Source organism: Eucalyptus grandis, chromosome 4 (assembly GCF_016545825.1).
Source record: "Eucalyptus grandis isolate ANBG69807.140 chromosome 4, ASM1654582v1, whole genome shotgun sequence".
Lineage (NCBI taxonomy): Eukaryota > Viridiplantae > Streptophyta > Magnoliopsida > Myrtales > Myrtaceae > Eucalyptus > Eucalyptus grandis.
This window is the reverse complement of record NC_052615.1, coordinates 15521184-15542020: the sequence shown is the minus strand read 5'-3', so window position 1 is coordinate 15542020 and position 20837 is coordinate 15521184. Positions and strand designations below refer to the sequence as shown.

Sequence of the window (20837 nt, the reverse complement as noted above, 5' to 3'; positions counted from 1 at the left end):
GCCTTCTACGTTTAGCATAATTAATTACAAGAGTTGTGCCAGATTACCACTCTTCCTACGTGAAAAAGGGAAGGTCGGAATTTCGATTCCTTGACTTTTTAGAGGGGTAAGGAGTGGGTACGTTTAATTTTAAGTGTAGAGTTCGACTTCCACATTTTGCAAAAGGGCAGGGAAAAATTATGAGAGTGGTTAAAAGTTAGAGTATGATATATATATATATATATATATATATATATATATAAAGGGGGATAAGTACACTAATGATGTCATAAGTTGTGTATGGCGCTTACTTTGGTGCCAAAAGTTTCCGTTGGATCACTTAAGTACCAAATCGAAGGAAAAACGCTCACTTTGCTGCCACCGGCGAAAGATTCCGACCAAAATGATTTAAAAAAAAAAAATCGATAGGCCTTTAAATGACGTCGTTTTCGGTCCTCCTTAAGAAAACGACGTCGTTTTGCCGTCCTACATGGATGGCTTCATGGAAACGACGCCGTTTGGCTCACATGGGGAAAAATCAGGGTTTCTGCCGCTCGGCCACTGTCGTTCGCCTGCCGTCGCTCGGCCACCGTCGCTGCTCGGCCACCGTCGCTTAGCCACCATTGTAGTTGCTCGACCAGGTGAGCGAGGAGAGACTGAGATTGTTGCGGGAAAAATCAAAGGCGAGGGCGGAGGAGGAGGAGGAAGAAGATGGGTCGAAGGGGCTGCTGGTGCGCTGCTGTTGCTGGCGTCATTGCTGGTGTGCTGCCGGTGGTGTTGCTGGTGCCATGCTGGTGCCGTTGCTGGTGTGGGTCTTCGAGGAAGAAGAAGACACGAAGACGAGCCTTCCCTCTCTCTCAATTTGGGGATTAGGGTTTTAAAGTTGGGGGAAAGATGCCAAACGGCGTCGTTTTGGTATTTGGATGCTGACTCAACTCTCCGACGAGCCATGTTGACTTCAAAAATTAATAAAAAATGGTCATGTCGGATTTCTGGCCAATTTCGTCGGCGTTGGCACCAAAGTGAGCGTTTTTCAAATTTTTTGGCACTTAAGTGATCCGATGGAAACTTTTGGCACCAAAGTGAGTGCCTTACACAACTTATGACACCATTAATGTACTTATCCCAAAAAAAAGTTTAGCATAATCAACAAGCCAAAACAAAAATCTTCATTAATTCCATTAATACACACTGACTTGTTGTGAAGAAAATCCATATATATGTGTATGTGAAAGGTAGATTCTGTTATTTTTGTATGAAAACAAAGTTAGATTAAAGATTTTGATTAATTCAACTAAAGGGAACATAGTCACAGAAATCACAACAAATTTGGTACTTAATATCATAGAGTAAAGCATAGAAACTAATTTTTCAAATCTTGTGGGAGGCACGGATCCTCTACTAGTTTTATATTGAATCATTCCAAGAAATTAATGACCGAACAAGTGCAATTTGTTGCGAAAAAACATGAGATCAGACAATAATAAACTAGAAAATTAAAAGGTAAACTAGACATCGAATTTACATAATTCGGGGGTGTGAATTACTCTAGGAAGTGAAGTATCGGATTTCATTATAGATCTAGTGAAAGAATGGATATTACAAACACATTCAAGTTACTCGAACGTTTCTAGTAGCTTGTATTCACAATTATTAAGGAAGCAATTTCTCAATCTTACAAAACAATACACAAAATTGATAAATGACAAAAAAGGTTTCTTCAATTTAGGTGCAAAGTGAACAAAACTCATGAGAATAATTTTTCTACACATCCTTGGCACAAACCAAGGCACAAAGCCAAAAAAAGAAAAGGAAAAAACTAATTAGAAAACTTATATTAATCCCATGAGACCGACTCCAATACGAACTTGGGTTTCGTTCAATGGTTTCAACCTCAAGACATATTTATCAACACAAACAATGATTAATTGCGCACCCTGGTCAACATGTACAGATTGGGCACCCATTTTATTCCCAACTGATTTCTCAAAATCTGATTTTTGGGCTAGACATATGTGGTTGCGTTTTGTTCGTAGATTCCTCTAGCTTGGTTTGGCCTAACCCTGAACAAGCCCTCTAAGATTTGGTTTCAAGAGATCTTGTCGTGTTCTCAACGTATGGCCGGAGACGGGACCCAATCCCGAGGTTACCGTGCGGGGCTTGTCGTAAGGACCAAATTAAAAAAGTTGCTCTCAAACCCCATCAACACTGCCCCTCGGACTCGCCTATATAAGTCGAAGGATTGTGCTCAACAATACTCACTCATTCCATCGTAGAACTTGTAGAAATTTGCGATCTCACCAATCTTCTCAACTTTCGCTCACGCGTCATGGAGTACGGAACACAGCAAGCCCAGTTCAAACCATGCCAAGCGAATTTTCCCGAAGTCGTGGGCACGATGCATCAAAGAAGAACAGCCAATTATAAGCCTAACATTTGGAATTACGATTTCCTGCAGTCGCTTAGCAGCAAACATGACCTCGTAAGATTGTAATTTGTAGCTTCCGCACTATCTTATTGTTCTCTTTAACTCTAGCCATCTCTTCCTTGTATGAGCGAATGGACATTGGCATGCAATCGTGCAATTATTTGCACATGAGACGCATATTGATGTTTGAAGTAGTACTTTGCTCTAAATTCATTTGAAACATTACAATGCATGTACCTATTAAACGTAGCAAGCGATGTTAGAGTTTTGGTCAGTGTTATCATATGTATCGGTCATCACATTCAGACTTGATTTATAGCTATCATATGATGTACCAAAACCAATTCATATAGCTCTACATATGCATGTACTAAAGTAAAAACATCTAGGCATTGCTCTATAGATTGAATTATTTGAGGCCTTTTCAGGGTAGATTTTGATCTAACAAATATGACTCAATTCTGCAGAAAGAAGGAATTAAGGAATGGATGGAAGGGCTCGTGGAGGAAGTAAAGCGAATTTTATCGGAAGTAGTCGATTCACTGCCAAGTTAGAGTTAATTGACAGCATGACCAAACTGGGGTTGTCCAACCTTTTTGAAAATGAAATGAAAGAAGCTCTTGAAACAGTTGCATCCATCAACAATGATGTTTTCACCATGGAAGAACATCTCTATGCCAGTGCACTTCGGTTTAGACTCCTTAGACAACATGGCCATATCATTTCGCAAAGTGAGTTCAAAATATGGACCTGTGTGAATTTGTAGGTGTAAGATGTTACTATCAAATCACCAAAAAATAAAATAAAAAATCCTACATACACTGAAGATTACTATACAAAAGTCGGTTCTTTTTAGAGATATTATTGAAAAGTTGACACATATCGACTTCAATATCACTTGTTGAGATATCATTGAATTTTTTATTCATCATATTGGAAAAGTCATGCAACCGACATACCTATATGGACTTGGGATATATTTGGTTCAGCATTTGAAGAAAGTCTTTAAGAAAATACAAAAACTTTGAGGTTAAAGGAATTTTTCGAATTACAAGTACTGTTTGATCAATTGTAATTTAAAAGTGCATTGAGAAACAACTTTAGTTTAAACGATATTTGGAAAAGTCACACTTTGTAACTTACTTTTCTTTCTAAATTCAAAACCGGCCAAAGACTTAGCAGCCAGCGGGCAGCCGCCGAGGCCAAATCTGGCTGTTGACGCCGGCAGCCCGTTGCGCGACCTGGAGAAAGGACAAAGAAAATGTAATTGTAGATTAGACGGTGAAGAAAGTGTCGTCCCCATAGTGGTATGATGAAATTGGATGCACATAAGCCACTTAAAGCTCATCGTCGTTATTCACTCCTTTACGCTGATATTGAGTATTATCATCAATTATTCTCGGTTCTGTCCGGTCATAAATCTAACTTTCAATCTGTAATCAGATGAATTAAGGAGCTTCAAAGAAGGAAGCATCTTATTCAATAGAAGCAATTGCGAAGATGTTGAAGCTATGATAGAGCTTCTTGAGGCTTCACATCTGGCTTTGGAAGGTGAAAACATTTTGCATGAAGCGAAAGCCTTCTCAACTGGGATTCTTCGCAAGAGAGTCTCCAGTTTGGACGGTCGGCTCTTTAAACGCGCGGTACACGCTTTGGAGCTTCCGATGCATTGGAGGGTCCAGTGGTTTGACATCAAATGGCAAATAAGCTTGTACGAGCAACGGGAGGACAAGCAAAGCAATCTGCTTGAGCTTGCCAAACTCAATTTCAACACGGTCCAAGCCACACACCAAAGAGATCTTAGAGAGATATCCAGGTAATTTTATATGTATTCACAAATGATGTAGAAAATGTAGCGATTCATTCGACCAAGGTCATCTGCTTAAAGGATGTCACGTTCTATTTTCAACTCATCTTAGGATGAAAACTCAACAAACTCGGTCTATATATACGCTCTAAATTCACCTTGGGAACGTGCCTATTTTGAAGATATCTCTACCAGACATTATGTGATTTTCCTAGCTTTTGAATCTGATTAGTTGCTTCGGTAAATTCAGGTGGTGGAGGGATCTGGGACTTATGGAGCACGTGGACTTCACGAGGGATCGGCTGGTCGAGAGTTTCTTGTGTGCCCTTGGACTCTCTCAGGAACCACGGCTCAGCTCGCTCCGTAAATCTCTCACCAAAGTCGTCATCTTGATACTGGTGATCGACGATGTCTACGACCTTTATGGTTCGTTGGAAGAGTTGGAATGCTTTACCAGCGCCATTACCAGGTTGTCCACGATGCCTCCCAATCTCTTCCTTTCGTCTCTGTTGAGTTTATTTTCTCTAACTGGAATATCTGATGGTTCTAGGCGGGACTCGGAGCAGATTCAACACCTTCCCGAGTGCATGAAGGTGTGTTTCCGAGCACTTAACGATGTTATTCACGAGATCGCTTATGATATTGGAAAAGATGAAGATTGGCATTGAGTGCTACCACATCTCGCGAAAGCCGTAAGTGAAAAACTTGTGGATAATTCCATATGCACATGCCACCCCAAATTTTTTTTATCCTTACATTATTGATCATCTCTGAATTTGTATTTTTTTCCTTATTTTTTTACAGTGGGCAGACTTTTGCAAAGCCCTACTTACTGAAGCAAAGTGGGACAACATGGGCTACACACCATCGCTGGAAGAGTACTTGAGCAATGCGTGGACATCATCTTCTGGACCACTGATCATGTCTCACGCTAGTTTCTTTGTGGGACATATAAATTTGGAGGATGTAGCAGATTTGCTGGAGAGAAACAAGGATCTGATTTATAATGTGTCCATGATAATTAGACTCTGCAACGACCTTGGAACGTCAACGGTAGTTATCAAATTTCTGCGCTGAAGTTATAAACCAACTGAATTTGAGATGATGTAGAATTCTTAGCCTGCGAAAAAAACACGGCATATGGTGTAATTGAATCAAGGAGATCGAATCTGATAATCACATTAAATTGATTTACTTGTTCAATTAGGCCGAAAGAGACAGAGGAGATGCTCCATCGTCGGTGGTGTGTTACATGCGAGAAGCGAATGTTCCGGAAGACATCGCTAGGAAGCACATCAAGGAATTGATAAACCAGGAATGGAAAAGCATCAATGCTTATTGCTTCAGCAATGCCGAGACGCCCTTTGTCCGAACCTTCGTTGATGTCACCGTGAACGCGGCTCGCGTTGCGCATATGCTTTACCAGTTCGGAGATGGGTTTGGCGTCCAGGACGGTGATATTAGGCGGCAAATTTTATCTGCAGTGATCCACCCTCTCGCTCTTAACTGAGATAGCGCAAGTGTAATCACAAAGCAAGTGCGTAAGCTAGACTAGCTGCTGCCGGTCGAAGGATTTGAGTACTCCACGCAAATTGTATCCTATGCTGCATAATCATTTACTTGGGTTTACAATGGCCAAATCTCTGAAAGATGTCCATGTTACAATATCGCACAAAGTAACCATGTTCGTAGTCGGTCTGATCCACATGAATTGCACTCTGAAAAGAAATACTCAAGATCGTACTAATCTGACCCTTCTCATTTGATGCGACATTGAATGTTGTAAATGGCCAGTAATGGTACATTATTTTTTTGCTAGGATAACAGTCTTTGGTTTACTTTGAAAATAATAACTTGTTGTGAGTTATAAATTTTTGATGGAGTGAATTTTATAATATTTTATAATTATTTGCTATTTGATTTTTTTGTGATTTAGAATAGATTGTTATTCTCACAGGCTGTCACCAAATCATTTCTCATTTGTAAACTTCTTCTTTTGCCACCTAATCAATAAAACTCGAAGCACACGCTTATGTCCTTCTCTTGAATTAGTAAAGCCTCGACCATGCGTGATTTGAAAAATCTTGGTGCTCTCCGGACGTTATTTCCCAAGGAGAAAGTTCTTGTTAAGGCGATAGAGTATCTCGATCTACTGTACTAGAATTGGATCATCAGCTGAATGTGGCCATGTGGCGTGTGGCCCGGCAATGCAATGAATCGGTAGGTCCCCTGACTTTTCTTCATTTTCAGGCCGTTGCAGTCGCTTAGCCATCAGTGGACATGTATCTTCTTGAAAGGGGTAACCTGGACGCCCGTCGCAATCCAACGTCAGATCGATGTGCAAATGTTAGTGTGGCACGTCTCTCTCATGCTCCTAGGACGATTTTTTTTACTTTAGTGCCGACACTCCCACGTGATGCCCAGACTCATTCCAACATTATCGGCATGCATTCGAGATTAATTGCATAACCCCATTATTCTAACAATGAGCATGCTCTCTTTCATTGTTTAGAGTGTTAGTTTCTATCGTACATCCAAATCTATGGGGTAAAACTTTGGGAATTTTTGAAAGAATCGAAAACAGTTCCCCGTATTGTGTCTTGGAAACATTTGAGAGCATAAATTGACATCGTATCTCAAATGCTGAAATGAAAGGGGAAAAAAGGGAATGGGACGAATGCGGAATCAACACCTCATTTTTAAATGAAGAGTGTGATGAAGATGGCATGTGAATCGATGAATAAGGAATCATCCACATGAAATAAATTTAAGATGGAAATACTGCACCGAAACCATGTTATTATATGTCGAATTGAAAAGATTGAGCTTTTACTTAAAGTGAGATGATAAGGCATGCAAAGATTCATTCATAATCCCATAAATGAGTGATATCACGATCATGTTTCGATTAGAGAGATTCCCATTATTTTGGTAGTGCTTTAATTTTTCAGTTGAGACAATTAATGATCGATCGAGAAAAGTCAAAACTGACAAACTCGTTTTATATCATCGTTGGTATGAAAATGATTGAACTCTTGGAGTACGGTATTTGCTTTAATTGCGTACATCAATGGTCAACGCTTGGTCATCAACTCAAATCACCATCCATCGAATGAAAAATCATTATAGACAAGTGACTAACATGTAGACAAGTGACTAACATTGCTCGTACGAGGTACGAGGTTAAAAGAGCATAAACTGTTAAATTATGTCTCAAGTTTGAATCCATTATATGATACCCAATACGCGCAAAACATTTTCACGCTGAAACGGGGAAAAACATCCGCGAAGCATTTAATTAAAATTAAGGAGCGCGCGATAGGAGCCAAAAAAGATTCAATCCTTGGCGTTGGAAATAAAGTCTTCAATCCATGGGATTCTTCTCATTTGTCAGCATGAAATCTGAAGGGGTGATCGTCCAATTCTTCTACGTCATTAAATGCATGCACATGGCCATGTGCATGCATGCTTGTAGAAGAATAAAGTTGGTCAGCACTTGTAGGCGCCGAATTCCCTCTTTCACGGTTTCTCATTTGTGGGCTTCTATTGTTTTTTATTGATAAAGAAAGAGGGATGGCAGAATAAAGAAAGAGAGAAGGCAGAAGCTATTTTACGTGTGTCAGTGCATGATGGTCATACGCTTGCTTCTCTCCATGAACAAGAAATTCGAAGACGGCTGCCCACCTCAGCTCACGGTTATCTTCAATGATCATAGGCGCACGTTTGTTGACTCTCTTCTGCCTCATTAAATGCTTGCCCATGCACATGCACGATCCGCATGCATGCCTAAAAATATGGTGGGCGTTCGGTGCCGATTGTGGGCTTGTCTTGTGGGCGCCTGTGCTGCATTTAATGAGGCCATTTAATTTTATGTTCTGTCCTGTCTTTCTTCCCTCCTCGCTAAAAAGGAGAAGACGTCGATGCAGAAGCAGACAGCGAGAGCAAAAGAGCTCGGCAGAGAGCGAGAGCAAAAGAACTCGAGAGAGAGTGAGAGGCTTGAGCTCAGAGAGGTTTTGTGGTGAGTTGAGTCCATTGAGTTGTTTTGTTAAACACCGTGGGTATCGGGTATAAAGTAGGGCTGGGAAACACTTGAGTGCATGTGTGTCATTGTAATCCTGTAATTCTCCAATTTATAGTGGATTGATTTGTTAGCTCTCCCTGTGAACGTAGGTTCCGACATTCGGACCGAACCACGTAAATTTCGGGTGCCTTTTATTTTTCTTGTTCTCGTTTTATTTCGATCGATTTTTATAGCTCCCGACATAATTGCAAAATACGCGATCCACTTCCGCTGCGACGTCGATTTCCAACAATTGGTATCAGAGCTAAGACTTTGCAATTATGTCTGGAGCAAAAGTAGAAATTGAGAAATTTAACGGGAGGATCAACTTTGGGTTGTGGAGCGTCAAGATGAAGGCGCTATTAAAAACTCAAGGATTAGCCAAGGCATTGGAGGGCAAGGCTCAGTTGCCCGAAACAATGCAAGATTCCGAAAAGGACGAGCTAATGGAGAATGCCAAGAGCATCATCCCGTTGAACTTATCAGATGAAGTGTTAATAGAGGTAGCCGAGGAGGAGGATGCCGCAGCATTATGGGCTAAACTTCAGGCCCTCTATGTAAAGAAGGGTTTGAACAACCGCTTATATATGCTGAAGAGAATGTTCCAGTTTCGATATACTGAAGGTACGTCCATTAGATCCCACCTAGATGAGTTTAATAAACTCATGATGGACTTGAAGATGTTGGCAAGATTTTAGATGATGAAGAACAAGGCATGATGTTATTGGGTCTCTACCGGAGTCATGGGAGCACTTTACCGACTCCTTGTTACAGGGGCGTACTATGATTACCTCAGAGGAGGTAAAATCTGCCCCGTTTTCAAAGGAGCGGCAGAGAAAGTTGCGTGATGACAGTCTAACGCAAGATGTAGCGCGTGGACTGGTGATTCAAGGTAGAGACCAACATCGGAGGCCCAGCAACAGAAGCCAAAGCAAAAGCAAGTCAAAGCCGCGACATAGAAAATCAAAAGGTCACGTGAAGTGCTTCGAATGTCACGAGGAGGGGCACATAAGGAGAAATTGTCCAAAGTTAAGAAATAAAGGTGTTTGGCAAAAATGCCACAAGCAGTGTGGCGAATGTTGCCGAGGAGAGTACCAGTGATGCCGAAGCTGTCCTATGTGTATCTACGAGCTTGTCAGGAGACGAATGGGTGCTAGATTCTGGATGTTCCTATCATATGACTCCTCATAAGAATTGGCTCACTACCTACCAAACTGCAGATGGTGGTAGAGTTCTTTTGGGGAATAATGCAGCCTGCGAAGTTGTGGGGATAGGAACAGTTCGGATCCAAATGCATGATGGCGTAGAACGGACATTGACAGACGTAAGACATGTACCAAAGCTCAAGAAGAGCCTTATTTCTTTGGGAACACTCGATGACCTTGGGTGCAAATACATAGCTGAAGGTGGAGTGCTGAAAATCTCTCGAGGTGCCCTGACAGTGATAAAAGGGAAGAAGGCGAATTCTCTCTATCATTTATTGGGAGAAACCGTGACCGGAGTTGCTGTAGTTTCATCAGGTGAGTCAGACTCAAATTTGACTCAGTTATGGCATATGCGATTGGGACATATGAGTGAGGCAGGTATGACGATGTTGAGTGAGAAGGGGTTGCTGAAAGGTTAGAAGACAGGAAAGCTGGACCTGTGTGAGCACTGCATCTTCGAGAAGCAGTGTCGTGTCAAATTTGGTATAGCTCTACATTCGACCAAGCAACCAGTCAAATACATTCATTCAGATGTTTCGGGACCGTCTCCAGTTGCATCGAAAGGAGGTGCCAGATATATGCTGACATTCATCGACGATTACTCATGGAAGTTATGGGTGTACTTCCTGAAGCACAAATCCAAGGTATTTGATCAGTTCAAGAATTTTAAGGCATTGATTGAGAAGCAGTCAAGTAAAGAAATCAAGTGTCTGAGAACTGATAATGGCATGGAGTTCTGTGGTAAGGACTTTACCAAGTTCTGCCAAAAGGAAGGGATTGTGAGACACGCACAGTTCCCGGGACACCACATCAGAATGGCGTAGCAGAATGGAAGAACATAACTCTACTCGAGCGAGCTCAGTGCATGCTTTCACATGCAGGATTGGGCAAGGAATTTTGGGCCGAAGCAATAAATATGGCGTGTTACCTGGTTAATCGATCTCCATCTTCTGCTATTGAGTGGAAGACTCCTGAGGAAGTATGGTCGGGGAAACCTGTTGATTACTCTGGATTACGAATATTTGGATGTCCTGCGTATGCTCATGCGAGAGATGGTAAGCTTGAGCAGAGAGAGAAGAAGTGCATATTTCTGGGTTATGCACAAGGGGTGAAAGGCTACCGGTTGTGGTGCACTGATCCCAGATCACTCGGTTTTCTAATCAGCAGAGACGTGATCTTCGACGAGAATGCAATGCTTCAAAAGAGGAATCTTGAGACTCAACCAGTAGAGCAAACGGATCATGGTGTCATAAGTGAGGTGGAGATTCAAGCGGAGTCTCCAAAGACCTCAGAGGTAACAGAGGAAGAGATTGCAGATGAGGCCACAATTCCTGAAGACGGTGATACTGAACAACCAGCAGAGCCACAACACAACATAGCCACGGGCAGACAAAGAAGGCAAATTAAACCACCGGTACGTTATGGTTATTCTGATATTGCCTATGCATTAACTGTAGGTAATGAGGTGGAGATGGATGATCCTTCATCCTATTCTGAGGCGATGGCTAGTGCTAAGTCATCACAGTGGCTAGAGGCTATGAGTGAAGAAATAGAATTACTCTATCGGAATCAGACATGGGAATTGGTCAAAGTACCCAAAAGTCAGAAAATTGTCGGATGCAATTGGGTCTACAAACGGAAAGAAGGCATTCCCAGTGTAGAGGCAGCCAGGTTTAAGGCGAGACTTGTTGCGAGGGGGTATACTCAACGAGAGAGCATCGACTACAATGAAGTGTTCTCTCCTGTGGTAAGGCATACCTCTATTCGTTTATTACTTGCCTTAGTTACTACATAGGATCTTGAGCTGGAGCAGCTAGATGTGAAAACGGCATTTCTTCATGGTGAATTGGAGGAACAAATTTACATGAAGCAGCCTGAGGGATTTGCTATTTCAGGTAAGGAAGACCATGTTTGCTTATTGAAGAAATCCTTGTATGGATTGAAACAATCTCCTAGACAGTGGTATAAGCGTTTTGATGCTTTCATGACTAGTCAAGATTATTCGAAAAGTCAGTTTGATAGTTGTGTTTATTTTAGGAGATTGGAGGATGGGTCTTTGATTTATTTGCTATTATATGTTGACGATATGTTAATAGCAGCTAAACATATGTCTGATATTGATGTGTTGAAGCGGCAGTTGAGTGCTGAGTTTGAAATGAAAGAATTAGGTGCTGCTAAGAAAATATTGGGTATATAAATATTGCGTGACAAAGCTGCAGGAACGTTGCGTTTGTCTCAAAAGAAATACATTGAGAAGATCGTGGCACGTTTCAATATGCAGTTAGCAAAATCTGTAAGTACTCCTTTAGCTGCACATTTTAAACTTTCTGATAAGTTATCACTGTAAACTGAGGAGGAGGAGGAACATATGTCCCATGTTCCTTATTCTAGTGCAGTTGGTAGTATTATGTATGCTATGGTATGTACTAGACTTGACATTTCACAAGCTATAAGTGTTGTCAGCCATTACATAAAGCACCCAGGTAAGGCTCATTGGGAAGCCGTGAAATGGATCCTCAGATATCTAAAGGGGATAGCAGACGTCGGCATTATGTATCGGAGGAATGTCAATGGCAATGAGACCACAGGGTACGTGGATTCGGATCATGCCGGTAACTTGGATGATCGCAGATTGTTAGCAGGGTACGTGTTTACGGTAGCAGGTGGTGCAATAAGTTGGAAAGCGTCTTTACAAGATGATGTTGCATTGTCTTCGACTGAGGCAGAGTACATGGCACTAACCTTTGTTGCAAAGGAGTCGATATGGCTAAGGGGTTTGCTCTTGGACCTTGGACTGGAGCAGAAAAGTGTCACCATACATTGTGACAATCAAGGTGCGATATATTTGGCTTACAATCCAATATATCACGGGCGAACAAAACATATCGACATCAAGTACCATTTCATCCGAGATGTCATAGCGAAGGGTAAAATTATTGTGAAGAAAATAGCAACAGCGAAGAACCTAGTAGATATGATGATGAAGCATGTTCCTTCAGCAAAGCTCGAGCTCTGTATGAGCTCGATTGGCGTCTGTAGAGTATGAGCGCCCATCGGGGCGTTGGGAGAGTCGAGCATGAAAAATAAGCACTATAACTTGGCTTCAAACGTTGAGCCAAGGTGGAGAATTGTTAAATTATGTCTCAAGTTTGAATTCATTATATGATACCCAATACGCACAAAACATTTTCACGCTGGAACGAGGAAAAACGTCCGTGAAGCATTTAATTAAAAATAAGGAGCGCGCGATAAGAGCCAAAAAAGATTCAAACCCTTGGCGTTGGAAATAAAGTCTTCAATCCATGGGATTCTTCTCATTTGTCAGCATGAAATCTGAAGGGGTGATCGTCCAATTCTTCTACGTCATTAAATGCATGCACATGGCCATGTGCATGCATGCTTGTAGAAGAATAAAGTTGGTCAGCACTTGTAGGCGCCGAATTCCCTCTTTCACGGTTTCTCATTTGTGGGCTTCTATTGTTTTTTATTGATAAAGAAAGAGGGATGGCAGAATAAAGAAAGAGAGAAGGGAGAAGCTATTTTACGTGTGTCAGTGCATGATGGTCATACGCTTGCTTCTCTCCATGAACAAGAAATTCGAAGACGGCCGCCCACCTCAGCTCACGGTTATCTTCAATGATCATAGGCGCACGTTTGTTGACTCTCTTTTGCCTCATTAAATGCTTGCCCATGCACATGCACGATCCGCAATATGGTGGGCGTTCGGTGCCGATTGTGGGCTTGTCTTGTGGGCGCCTGCGCTGCATTTAATGACGCCATTTAATTTTATGTTCTGTCCTGTCTTTCTGCCCTCCTCGCTAAAAAGGAGAAGACGTCGACGCAGAAGCAGACAGCGAGAGCAAAAGAACTCGGCAGAGAGAGAGAGCAAAAGAACTCGAGAGAGAGTGAGAGGCTTGAGCTCAGAGAGGTTTTGTGGTGAGTTGAGTCCATTGAGTTGTTTTGTTAAACACCGTGGGTACCGGGTATAAAGTAGGGTTGGAAAACACTTGAGTGCATGTGTGTGATTGTAATCCTGTAATTCTCCAATTTATAGTGGATTGATTTGTTGGCTCTTCCCGTGAACGTAGGTTCCGACATTCAGACCGAACCACGTAAATTTCGGGTGTCCTTTTATTTTTCTTGTTCTCGTTTTATTTCAATTGATTTCTATAGCTCCCGACATAATTGCAAAATACGTGGTCCACTTCCACTGCGACGCCGATTTCCAACATAAACACCTGGAGTAGGTCTCCCGTCGGTGAAAAATCACTATCCACTTGTGACATGTCTCACGTACTTTTTTGTTCCATGCATTTATTCATCTTGTTTATTTAGCCTAATAAGGTTTGACTAACGTTATAGCCTTCTAAGTTTAGCATAATTAATCACAGGTGTTGCGCCAGTAGCCACTTTTCTCACATGAAAAAAAAGTTTTTTGGGGGCTAGGGATGTGAACCTTTAGTTTCAAGTGTGGAATTCGACTCCCACACTCTATAAAAAGACATGACAAAAGTCTGAGAGTGTGTTGAGAGTTATAATATGACATATAAGAAAAAAGTTTAGCATAATCAACAAACCAAAAAAAAAAAAAAATCATCATTAATTCCATTAATACACACTAACTTGTCATGAAGAAAATCCATATGTATGTGTGCGTGGAAGGTAGATTGAGTTATTTTTGTATGAAAACAAAGTTAGATTAAAGATTTTGAATAATTCAACTAGAGGGAACATAGGCACATAAATCACAACAAATTTGGCATTTAATATCATAAAGTAAAGCATAGAAACTAATTTTTCAATCTAGAGGGAGGCACGGATCCTCTACTAGTTTCATATTGAATCATGCCAAGAAATTAATGAATGACCACCTCTTCTCTTGACTTTACTTCGCTTCGGGTAGACTAAGAGCTCTTTCTTTAGTCTCTGCAAGTGCAATTTCTTGTGAAAAAACATGAGATCAGACAATAAGGGCGCACATGCCAAAATTTCTGTTTCTCGATTTCTCTGTTTCTCTGTTCCCCGGAACAGGTTTGGAAATTCCGTTTGGTAACGCAATTTGATTTCTCTATTTCTAAAACAGATTTCTATTCCAGAAATAGAGAAATTGAAGAAATCGGAAGCTGAAATTTTTAATTTCTCAGTTTCTGAAATATAAATCAGAAACTGAAATCAAACTATATAAAAGAACATTGTGCTTTCTTGCTAACTTAATTCACTCATAACCACAACTTCACAAATTATTGCTAATTTTCTTTTTCTTATTTTGCTTGTGTTTTTTTTTTTTTTTTTTTTTGCATTTTTTTTGATAACTTCCTCTTTAGGATGAAAGGCAATCGAATGGGTCCCCAATTTTCAAAAATGACCAAAGTTCTTAAATGCTTACTTAAAAACAATGGGGCTCTTTCCTCCTAGAAAAGGCACGCGCATGGCCAGTTGAAGAAAAAGTTCTTACGTAATAGATAAATAAAAAACGTGCCTAGAAATTTAACCTTATTTTTTACGGATTCAAAATTCTTGCAAAATCAAATAATTAGATTGTTACACAATCTTGAATTTTAATTCGAAGGCAATAGATTCAAGAGAATTTCTCTCTTTGCTATGCAAGGGCCATTAAAGGTTCATTGAGCAACAATAAATAAATTAGGGATGAGCAACTAGACTGATTCAATTCGAGAATCAAAATAAAGCGACCTTCCCCCAATTGGTTCCTAACCATGAACGTTACTTTAAGGTAGAATTCTTATATATTCCTTTACACCATTAATTTTATTTTGTTGATAATCTTGTATAATACTAGTTTTTGATAAAATGACAAGGCTATATAGGCGCCATTGATGGCACCCATATTCATGCTTTCACAGTACTTGTTTGAACCTATGCAGGATGAGCTTGCAAACGATACATTGACCGAGGAGAGAAACCAAATAAATACGCTTAGGAAAATAATTGCTAATAAAATGGCAAGGGATAATAATATGCCGAAAATTTCATGAAATTGTATTTTTAACTTTTGTAATGTATTAATATTATTTCGACTATTATTTTGTATTTGAGGATTTCCTATGTTGTTATCTAATTAATTTCTATTCCTAGAAATAGAAATTTTGTTCTGTTATCAAACGGATTTCTGTTTCAGAAATAGAAATTTTGAGTCGTTATCAAACGGGTTTCTTTGCTCAGAAACTTGTCCGAAGAATAGAAATTAAGAAATTGATTTCTAGCCAGAAATCAATTTCCGTTTCAAAAATTTTGTCATGCGCAGCCTAATAATCTAGAAAATTGAAAGGTAAATGAGACATACATAATTTGGGGGTGTGAATTACTTTTGGAAGAGAAATATCGAATTTCATTATAGATCTAGTGAAAGAATGGACATTACAAACACATTTAAGTTACTCAAACGTTTCTAGTAGCTTGTATAGTGTTTAGCCCTCACAATTCTTAACAAAACAATCTCTCAATCTTACAAAAAGAATACACAAAACTGATCAATGACAAAAGGTTTCTCCAATTTAGGTGCAAAAGTGAACAAAACTCACGAGAAAATTTTTTCTACACATTCTTGGCACAAACCAAGGCACAAAGCCCAAAAAAAAAAAAACAACAACCTAATTAGAGAACCTATATTAATCCCAGGAGACCGACTCCAATACGAACTCAGGTTTCGTTCAATGATTTCAATCTCGAGACATATTTATCAACACAAACAATGATTAATTGTGCACCCACTTTATTCCCAACTGATTTCTTGAATTCGATTTTTAGCTAGACGAATGTGGGTTGCGTTTTGCCAGATAGGCATTTGTAGACATATCTAGTTTGGTTTGGCCTTACCCCGAACAAGCTTCTAAGATTTGGTTTCAAGATATTTTGACGTGCTCTCAACATGTGGCCGGAGGCAGGAACCGGTACCGAGGTTGCCGTGTGGGGCTCGTCGTGAGAACTAAATTGAAACAGTTGCTCTCAAGCCCCATCAACACTCCCCTCGAACTTGCCTATATAAATCGAAGGATTGTGCTTAACAATACTCATGCTCATTCCATAAAAAAAAAAAAAAACTTGTAGAAATTCGTGATCTCACCATTCTTCTCAACTTTCACTCACGCGTCATGGAGTACACAACAGAACAAGCCCAAATCCAAACATGCCCAGCGAATCAGCCGGAAGTCGTGGGCACGATGCATCAAAGAAGATCGGCCAATTATAAGCCTAACATTTGGAATTACGATTTCCTGCAGTCACTTAGCAGCAAACACGACCTCGTAAGATTATAATTTGTAGCTTCCGCACTATTTTATTGTCCTTTTTAACTCTAGCCATGTCTTCCTCATACGAGTGAATGGACGTTGGCATGCAATCATGCAAGTATTTGCACATGAGACGCATATTGATGTTTGAAATAGTACTTTGCTCCAAATTTATTTGTAACATCACGATGCATGTATCTATTTGATGTAACAAGCAATATTAGAGTTTTGGTCAGTGTTATCATATGCATCAACCATCGCATCCAGACTTGAGCTATCATATGATGTATCAAAACCAATTCATATAGCTCTACATATGCATATACTAAAGTAAAAACATCTTGGCATTGCTGTATAGATTGAATTATCTGAAGCCTTTTCAAGGTAGATTTTGATCTAACAAATACGGCTCAATTCTGCAGAAAGAAGGAATAAAGGAACGGATGGAAGGGCTCGTGGAGGAAGTAAAGCCAATGTTATCAAAATCAGTCGATTCACTTGCCAAGTTAGAGTTAATTGACAGCATGACCAAATTGGGGTTGTCCAACCTTTTTGAAAATGAAATGAAAGAAGCTCTTGCAAGAGTTGCGTCCAACAACAACGGCGTTTTCACCATGGAAGAACATCTCTATGCCAGTGCACTTCGGTTTAGACTCCTTAGACAGCATGGCCATATCGTTTCACAAAGTGAGTTCAAAAGATGGATCTGTATGAATTTGTAGGTGTAAGATGTTACTATCAAATCACAACAGAAATTAAAACAAAAAAATCAATAGATAATCCTACAAATACTAAAGATTACTATACAAAAGTTGGTTCTTTTTAGAGATATCATTGAAAAGTTGACACACATCGGCATCAATATTAGTTGTTGAGATTACAATTGAATTTTTTTATTCATCGTATTGTAAAAGTCCAGCAATCAACATACCTATATGGACTTAGGGTGCATTTGGTTTTGCTTTTGGAGAAAGTTTTTGAGAAAATGCCAAAGCCTTTACATTAAAGGGTTTTTTGAAATGCAAGTAGTGTTTTGTCAATTGTAATTTAAAAGTGCATTGGAGAACAACCTTGGTTTAAATAGTGTTTGGAAAAATCACAATTTGTAAAGTACTTTTGCTTTTTTTTTTTTTCAAAAAAAAAAAAAAAATTCAAAATTGGCAAAGGACTTAGCAGCCAGCAGGCAGCCGGCAAGGCCAAATCTGGCTACTGACGAGCCAGATCTGGTGTTCGCAGCCCGTTGCGTGATATGGAGAAAGGACAAAGAGGTACTATGAAATTGGATGCATATAAGCCACTCAAAGCTCATGTGTCATTATTCCTTGACGGTAATATCTTCTGAGTCATCAGTCATCGTAGTTCTAATCTTGAGTATTATCAGCAATTATTCTCGGTTCCGTCCGGTCATAAATCTTTGACTTTCAATCTGTAATCAGATGAATTAAGACGCTTCAAAAAGGAAGCATCTTATTCAATAGAAGCAATTGCGAAGATGTTGAAGCTATGATAGAGCTTCTTGAGGCTTCACATCTGGCTTTGGAAGGCGAAAACATTTTGCATGAAGCGAAAACCTTCTCAACTGGGATTCTCCGCGAGAGAGTCTCCAGTTTGGATGGTCGGCTCTTCAAATGCACCGTCCATGCTTTGGAGCTTCCGTTGCATTGGAGGGTCCAGTGGTTCGACATCAAATGGCAAATAAGCTTGTACGAGCAGCGGGAGGACAAGCAAAGCAATCTGCTTGAGCTTGCCAAGCTCAATTTCAACACGGTCCAGGCCACACACCAAAGAGATCTTAGAGAGATATCCAGGTAATTTATATGTATATTCACAAATGATGTAGAATATGTAGCGATTCATTTGACCAAGGTCATCTATTTAAAGGATGTCATGTTCTATTTTCGGCTTATCTCAGGAAGAAAAGTCAACAGACTCGGTCGAGATATATATGGTCTAAATTCACCCTGGGAACGTGCCTATTTTGATGATATCTCTACCAGACATGATGTGATTTTCCTAGCTTTTGATTCTGATTAGTCGCTTCGGTAAATTCAGGTGGTGGAGGGATCTGGGACTCATGGAGCACGTGGACTTCACGAGGGATCGGCTGGTCGAGAGTTTCTTGTGTGCCCTTGGACTCTCTCAGGAAACACGGCTCAGCTCGCTCCGCAAATCTCTCACCAAAGTCGTCTTCTTGATACTGGTGATCGACGATGTCTACGACCTTTATGGTTCGTTGGAAGAGTTGGAATGCTTTACCAGCGCCATTACCAGGTTGTCCATGATGCCTCCCAATCTCTTCCTTTCGTCTCTGTTGAGTTTATTTTCTCTAACTGGAATATCTGATGCTTCTAGATGGGACTCGGAGCAGATTCAACAGCTTCCCGAGTGCATGAAGGTGTGTTTCCGAGCGCTTAACGATGTTATTCATGAGATCGCTTATGATATTGGCAAAGATGAAGATTGGCATCTAGTGCTACCACATCTCGAAAGCCGTAAGAGAAAAACTTGTGGATAATTCCATACATATGCACGTCACCCCAAATTTTTTTTATCCTTGCATAACTAATCATCTCTGAATAAGTATTTTTTTTTCCCTCATCTTTTTACAGTGGGCAGACTTCTGCAAAGCCTTACTTACTGAAGCAAAGTGGGACAATATGGGCTACACACCATCGCTGGAAGAGTACTTGAGCAATGCGTGGACATCATCTTCAGGACCTTTCATCATGTCTCACGCTAGTTTCCTTGTGGGACATATGAATTTGGAGGATGTAGCAGATTTGTTGGAGAGAAACAAGGATCTGATTTACAATGTGTCCATGATAATTCGCCTCTGCAATGACCTTGGAACGTCAACGGTAATTATCAAACTTCTGTGCCGAAGTTATTTACCAACTGAATTTGACATGATGTTAAGAATTCGTAGCCTGGGAAAAGAATCTTGTACTAACACGGCATATGGTGTAATTGAATCAAGGAGATCGAATCCGATAAGCACATTAAATTGATTTACTTGTTCAATTAGGCCGAAAGAGACAGAGGAGATGCTCCATCGTCAGTGGTGTGTTACATGCGAGAAGCGAATGTTCCGGAAGACGTCGCTAGGAAGCACATCAAGGAACTGATAAACCAGGCATGGAAGAGCATCAATGCTCATTGCTTTGGCAATGTCGAGACGCCCTTTGTCCGAACCTTCATTGATGTCACCGTGAACGCGTCTCGTGTTGCACATATGCTTTACCAGTTCGGAGATGGGTTTGGCGTCCAGGATGGTGATATTAGGCGGCAAATCTTATCTGCAGTGATTCACCCTGTCGCTCTTAACTGAGATAAAGCGCAAATGTAATCACATAGCAAGTGCATAAGGTAGACTAGCTGCTGCCAGTCAAAAGATTGAGTACTACGCGCAAATTGTATCCTAAGCTGCATAATCATCTACTTGGGTTTAAAATGGTCAAATATCTGCAAGATGTCCATCTTACAATATCGCACAGAGTAACTACATGCCTACTCGGTCTGATCCACATAAATCGCACTCTCAAAAGAGATACTCGAGATCATAATAATCTGATTGTTCTCATCTGACGTGACATTGAATGTTGTAATGGCCAGTGGCGGTACATTATTTTCTCAATAGAATCGAAATTATGATGAAACTTATTCTATTGAATCAAGTTAATTGCACGTAAAAAAATAGTTGGACCGCAATGGGTATGGGAAAATGAATGCGTTTCTCATAATTTCTCATCTTGTTATAGGACGATTTGTGAGGTTTTATTGGTGGCATCCGTTATCCACTAACACACAGCCTTATCAAATGTCAATGCATTTTCCCCTTTAAAGTTTGTCATCTGGTCTCTATCCATAGAAAATGCTTCTTCAAGTTAGTAGATTTGAATTTTATGTTATATTGACATGGTGAAAACGACAAAATTTGCAACTTGCGTCAACTAAATATGTTAAGAAATCAACCTCCGTCGTACTTGAATTGATTTTAAAGAGTATCCTTTCCATTATATTATGACACCTAATTTATGGTGACCCATTAATAGAAAAATTAGGGATTGATTTCGACCCCTAAATAAAAAATAATAATTAAATTGCATAT

The 20837-nt window shown here is 40.2% G+C and overlaps 3 protein-coding genes across 3 annotated transcripts; all 3 read left to right on the top strand.

Moving 5' to 3' along the window:
• The first annotated feature begins 2891 nt into the window (after positions 1-2891).
• LOC120292516 (alpha-farnesene synthase-like) lies at positions 2892-4882 on the top strand. The gene is made up of 4 exons (XM_039310744.1): positions 2892-3138; positions 3851-4223; positions 4465-4683; positions 4765-4882. Exons 1-4 carry the CDS (start codon positions 2892-2894, stop codon positions 4880-4882), a joined length of 957 nt encoding a protein of 318 aa, XP_039166678.1.
• LOC120292672 (alpha-farnesene synthase-like) lies at positions 4862-5854 on the top strand. Its single transcript, XM_039310965.1, has 3 exons — positions 4862-4906; positions 5019-5267; positions 5422-5854. The coding sequence occupies exons 2-3, from the start codon at positions 5067-5069 to the stop codon at positions 5722-5724; spliced, it is 504 nt and encodes a 167-aa protein (XP_039166899.1). The 5' UTR covers positions 4862-4906; positions 5019-5066; the 3' UTR covers positions 5725-5854.
• A 13490-nt stretch (positions 5855-19344) lies between these two features.
• Positions 19345-20175, top strand: LOC104442743 (alpha-farnesene synthase-like). The gene is made up of 2 exons (XM_010056140.3): positions 19345-19587; positions 19755-20175. The coding sequence occupies exons 1-2, from the start codon at positions 19387-19389 to the stop codon at positions 20055-20057; spliced, it is 504 nt and encodes a 167-aa protein (XP_010054442.2). The 5' UTR covers positions 19345-19386; the 3' UTR covers positions 20058-20175.
• Positions 20176-20837: the final 662 nt, after the last annotated feature.